At 51.1% G+C, this 5,624-nt stretch overlaps 1 protein-coding gene across 2 annotated transcripts in view; it reads left to right on the forward strand.

The window, feature by feature from the left end:
* The first annotated feature begins 664 nt into the window (after positions 1 to 664).
* Positions 665 to 5,624, forward strand: part of HSPA12B (heat shock protein family A (Hsp70) member 12B) — a 16,766-nt gene continuing 11,806 nt past the window's right edge. Inside the window, exons 1-2 of one of the 2 annotated variants that reach the window (XM_014462342.2) lie at positions 665 to 744; positions 3,542 to 3,601. In XM_014462342.2, coding sequence (XP_014317828.1) covers positions 738 to 744; positions 3,542 to 3,601 — 67 coding nt within the window. In that variant the 5' untranslated portion in view covers positions 665 to 737. The remainder of the gene's footprint in view (positions 745 to 3,541; positions 3,602 to 5,624) is intronic. The other variant, XM_023760275.1, reaches the window with a different exon arrangement.

The raw sequence follows: 5,624 nt of genomic DNA on the forward strand, positions 1-5,624 counted from the left end.
AATTGATTTTGGTCTTCCCTCCCTCCCTAAAGAATGAAGCATGACTAGAATAAACTCTCAATAAGACCAAAATCTTCTAAGAAGAGAAATTCAGAATACACATCATGAAGGGAAAGAATACTACTCACATCTGTCCAACTCCCTGCCTTTTGTCAACCACCTACTTTTTAAAAAACATATTTTTATTGATTTCAGAGAGGAAGGGAAAGGGACAGATAGAAACATCAAATGGCAGCCTCCTGCACGTTCCCCACTGGGGATCAAGCAGCCCTTGACTGGAATCGAACCCGGGACCCTTCAGTCCCCAGGCCGATGCTCTATCCACTGATCCAAACCGGCCAGGGCTCAACCACCTTTTTTACCTGAACTTGATCCTCCCAAGCCCCCTGTGCAACCCATTCTGCAGAAAAGGCACCAGGGCACAGAGAGGCAACCAGGATACACTCCACCCAGATGCCATAATAGGTCCTTGCCAGCCCTGAGACCCCAGTGTAAGGCACTCAGTGAATCACACACTCAGAAATGAGAGGTAACTGGACCAGCTTCAGGCAGCTGGCGAATTATAGGCACTCAATTTAGATGTGGAATCCAGCTTAGAGTGACGACTCCTAACTCTTTTTTTCCTGGTGGTTCTAGATTGTTTCTCCTCCAGGTATAATCGCCTTGGTCCAGAAAATCCATCCATTCATTCAACAAAGTGTTTCTCCGGCACTTAGCTCAGAACTTGGCACAAAGAAATGCTCGGTAAATTTTTGCTGAAGAATTGAAATGATGTACAAATAGGGCTGCCAGCTTCTCCTTTGTGGCCTAGATCCACTGTGTGCTGGTAAATGTTTTACAGTCAACACTACAAAAGGGAGAAAACCCTGATTTGCAGTGTTTGCCAGTTTCTGTGGTGTAAATGCTCCCACCATGGCTGATTTCAAGCTACCAATGTGATGTCAATGAATGTGGAATTGGGAAGAGATGTAGAGAATCTGCTTTTGCCAGCTGGTGGGAATCAGCTCCAGCATGCCACTCCATCACCCTGAACTGGGCTCCTGTCCCTGGCTCTCAAAGCCTGTACACACCCCATCTATTTGCTTTCCCTTTCTCAGCATCTCTGTGCTCTGTGAACGCCCCTGTCTTTCCCCCTGATTCTGATTCCTGGACATCCAACTTTGCACCTCCAATGATAGCAGGATTGAATGTATCTGGAAATCTCCATGGTGCTGGCCATGTCAGAGTATCCTGGACATGCCTGGATGTCTGTGCATGACGGGGCTGAGTTGTGTGAACTGTGCATTAGCAAGGATGTATATGTGTGTGTGTGTGGGGGGGGGATATGACAGTGCCCACCTGTGTCTGTTGGTGTTCTATTAGCAAAACTTCCTGGCTACAGAGAGGGAGTGGGCTCTGGGCAGCTCCCCTTAAGCTTTTTGCTCCTCCCGGGTATTGCCCATACATCAGCTCCCTGATCTCAGCCACCTTCCTGGAAGTGCTAGCTCCATTCGCCTACCCTCTGCTCTCTCCTCACCTAGGCTTACCTGACTCCCACCCCTTCTCGTCATTCCACCCAAATGCAGCTCTGGGCCATTCACACAGCTGTTTCCAGTCTCATCTAACAACTGAGATGCCATGAAACCACAGCAGGCATCTAGGTCTCCTCGGCCATCCCACCTTCTGGAGTCAGCCTTTATGCGAAGGGTCCTTTCCCTTCCCTTCCCGCACTCTGCTTTCTGCCAATGACCACCAGACACACATCTCCACCTCAGCTTCTCCCTGACCTCTAGAGCATATATCCTCTGGCTCCTCTGGCAGTTCCTGAACTCCAGCCAGAACACTGCTCCTTGCGCCCTGCAGGCCTGTGTCTGTGGGTAGGGTAGGGGTCAGGGGAGCTTGCCTTCTCCAGTGTTCTCCATCTCACCACCCACCTGCCAGTTTGAATCAGATACTGTCATCCTTGACAACTTAATCCCCATATCCAATCCTGCCACCTCCATCAGCCCTGTTGGTTTTAACCTCTAACTTAATTGTACCTACTTCTGTTTCAAGATACACAGCCATGAGCATCATCAGTCACCTGGAGCCCTGATTGGGCTTCTGCTTCCATACTGTCCCACTGCATCCCACACCCCCATGCAGCCAGAGGAACTTTTAAAAACGCAAATCCAGTCATGCCCCCACCTCCACTCTGCCGCTTCAAAACTTTCAAGATTGCCCAGCCGGTGTAGCTCAGTGGTTGAGCATCAACCTATGAACCAGGAGGTCATGGTTGAGCCCTGTTTGGGGCATATGCCATGGTTGTTGGCTCGATCCCCAGTGTGGGGCCTGCAGGAGGCTGCCGATCAATGAATCTCTCTCATCATTGATGTCTCTATCTCTCTCTCCCTCTCCCTTCCTCTCTGAAATCAATTTAAAAACTATATTTAAAAAAAACGTTCAAGATTTGCTGTTGCCCTTTATGTAAAACCAAATCTAAAATAGGGTCCACGAGGGCCTGCCTGCAGGGCCGGGCCAGGCCAGCCCCTCTCTCCAGCCTTACCATGTTCTCCTCTCTGCCGTGCTTGTAACCAGCTGTGACCTTGACTGCATCATTTGTAACATCAAATCCACTTGGGTGTTTATCTGATTACTAGTGGCCCAGTGCATGAAATTCATGCATGGGGGGTGTCCCTCAGCCCAACCTGCACCCTCTCTAATCTGGGACCCCTCGGGGGATGTCTGACTGTGAGATCAGGCCTAAACCGGCAGTCAGACAACCCCCTCGCAATCTGGGACCGCTGGCTCCTAACTGCTCACCTGCCTGCCTGCTTGATTGCCCCTAACCACTCTGCCTGCCAGCCTGCTCGCCCCCAACTGCTCTCTCCACCAGCCTGCTCACCCCCTACTGCCCCCCCTTGCCGGCCTGATCATCCCCAACTGCCCCTCCTGCTGGCCTGCTTGCCCCCACTGCCTCTCCTACCAGCCTGATCGCCCCCAACTGCCCCCCACTGCCAGCCTGCTTGCCCCCAACTGCCCCCTCTGCTGGCCTGATCACCCCTAACCGCCTCTGCCTCAGCCCTGCCACCATGGCTTTGTCCAGAAGGACGTCCAGAAGATCTCACAGTCTAATTAGCATATTACCCTTTTATTAGTATAGATAAGCAGTTCCCCGCCAGGTTGTGGGCCCCTGGGGCAGAGACAGTGTCTCTCTGGGTCTGTCTCTGATGTCCCCCAGCACCTGGCACAGACTGGGCACCAAAAACATTTAGGACCATCCTGATTCCAACAAAGCAACTGTTAAAAAAAGACCTTTTTGAGAAAAGCTGGGGCGGTGGACTGAGCATTAGATGAGATTAAGGAATTAATTTTGTTACACATGATAATGGTGCTGTGGCAATGTTTTTAAAAGTCTATCTGTTGGAGAGACATATTGAAGAATTTATAGGTGAAACAACATGGTGTCTGGTATTTGCTTCAAAAGACTCCAGCCAAAAATAAATAAATAAAACAAGTAAGCATTCCATGAGGGAACAAAGGAACAAATAAATGTCATTTGCATGTCTGTTCCTGTTCACAGCCTCAGGGCCTGCAAAGATGCTGGCTGTCCCGGAGGTGGGCCTGCAGGGGCTGTACATTGGTAAGAATCCCTCACCTCTGCCCCCACCCACCCTCCACTTGCCCTTGTCCGGATAGGGGTGCCTCTCCCAGAAGTTCCTGAGAGTGTATGTGTGTGCGCACAGGACTGTGTACGTAAGTGTATGTGTTTGTGCACGCTTCACTCCTGTGTGCACACAGAACATATCTGTTCATGGGACCCTGTGCGCATGTGTGTGTGTGTGTTTCTGTCTGTCTATCTATCTATCTGTTTGCTGTGGGCAGATCTCTGTGCACAGGGCCTTGTGTGAGACTGTGTATATCTGCAAGTAGGTCGTTGTGCACATAATTCTGTGTGTGTGTGTGTGTGTGTGTGTGTGTGTGTGTCTGTCTGTCTATCTGTCTATCTGTTTGCTGTGGGCAGATCTCTGTGCACAGGGCCTTGTGTGAGACTGTGTATATCTGCAAGTAGGTCTATGTGCACAGAATTCTGTGTGTGTGTGTGTGTGTGTGTGTGTGTGTGTGTGTGTGTGCAGGGGCGGGAGGCCAGGAGGCAGGAGGGACACTCCTCAGGAAGTCCACTCACAAAGACCTGGTGGGCTGGGCCTTCCTTCCTGCCTCCCTTCCCAGGCTCACGCCACACAGCGCCTTGGCCCTTCAAGCTAGAGCTGGTGGCAGGGCCTAAGCCTATGCTGGTTGCCTGAGGAAAGGGAGCTCTGAGGGTGTGACCAAAATGCCCCTGCCTCTCCAGCACCCCAAGACAGACTCCAGCCCTGTCCAGGCACTTTCTAGAGTCCCCCTCATTTCCTGCCCCTCACATATGTTCCCAGGGTACCCAAGGCCAGAAAGGGCTGGGAGCTGTCAGGGCCACCGCCAGGGCAGCCGCTGAGGGAGCACAGGCCCTGGGCCCCGGCTCAGCCTGAAGCCAAACAAGTTGCTTTGTCCATGGGTCTTTATGCCAGACTCCATCAGCCCCCTCATCCCCTGCCTGAATCTCAGGGCAGCCCCAGTCCTCCTCACAGGAGCCCTAGGAAAGCCCAGAGTGGTGGTGACAGGCCACCAGCCCACGCCTGGGGGACGTCTAGCAGACAGACCCCTGAGCTGCCTGAGCCTCCAAGCCAGGCTTTGGGGCTGCCTCTGGGGCTGTGTTGCTTCCTCCCACTGAAGGCCCAGCTCAGTCCTGGGCCTGTGAGAGAGGCTCAGTGGGGCCTCATGCCCCCCAATGCTGGCTCCACGTGGGCTTCACTTCCTATTTTTGTGGACACCCCTCAGCTCAGGGCTGGGCTGGGGCGGTGCTGCCCTGCCTTGATCCTCACAGGCAGCCAGCTGGGCCTGTCTTTGGCCCTTGGCAGGAGTACTAGGTGTCCCGGTTAATAATGTGGATTTTTTCCAATAGATGGAGTTACACATATGTTGATATGTATGCGATTTGATATGTATGCTGTTTTGTTGTATTGCTCCTTCAGATGACCACTTGTTCCGATCGATGGCACACGCACTTTCTGAGCAGCACTTCAAAACGTACGAAGAAGTGGAAAATTGGGTCTCTGGATGGTTTGCCTCAAAACAAGAAAAGTTCTATTGGCAATATTAACCAGTTAATAGCCAATCCGCATTATTAACCGGTTAATACGGATTTTGTAATCAAAGAAAATACGGTAATTTCAAGAGAAACATCAAAAGTGCTTTATTCAAAGTAATGTCCATCCCTAGCTACACATTTTCCCCATGTAATTTGTGGATACCGTCCCAATAGAACTTTTCTTGTTTTGAGACAAACTATTCAGAGACCCAATTTTCCACTTGTTCATACGTTTTGAAGTGCTGCTCAGAAAGTGCGTGTGCCATTGATCCGGCACAGAGTCTTTCCCCAAAACAGTTTTTTATATATAGTGGGGGGGGGATAAAACTCTCCCAGGTAAGAGCTTTTAACGTGTATATTACTAGTAGAAAGGGGCTGCTCTCTCAAGTTCTGAGAACCATGTGGCTGAACTCTAGGGGGAGGGGAGCAGCTAGGTCTGTAGCTCCCCACCTTTCCTGGTTTCTCCGCCTTCCACCCCACCCCA

The sequence above is a fragment of the Myotis lucifugus genome, unplaced genomic scaffold (genome assembly GCF_000147115.1).
Source record: "Myotis lucifugus unplaced genomic scaffold, Myoluc2.0 scaffold_178, whole genome shotgun sequence".
NCBI classification, from domain to species: Eukaryota; Metazoa; Chordata; class Mammalia; order Chiroptera; family Vespertilionidae; genus Myotis; species Myotis lucifugus.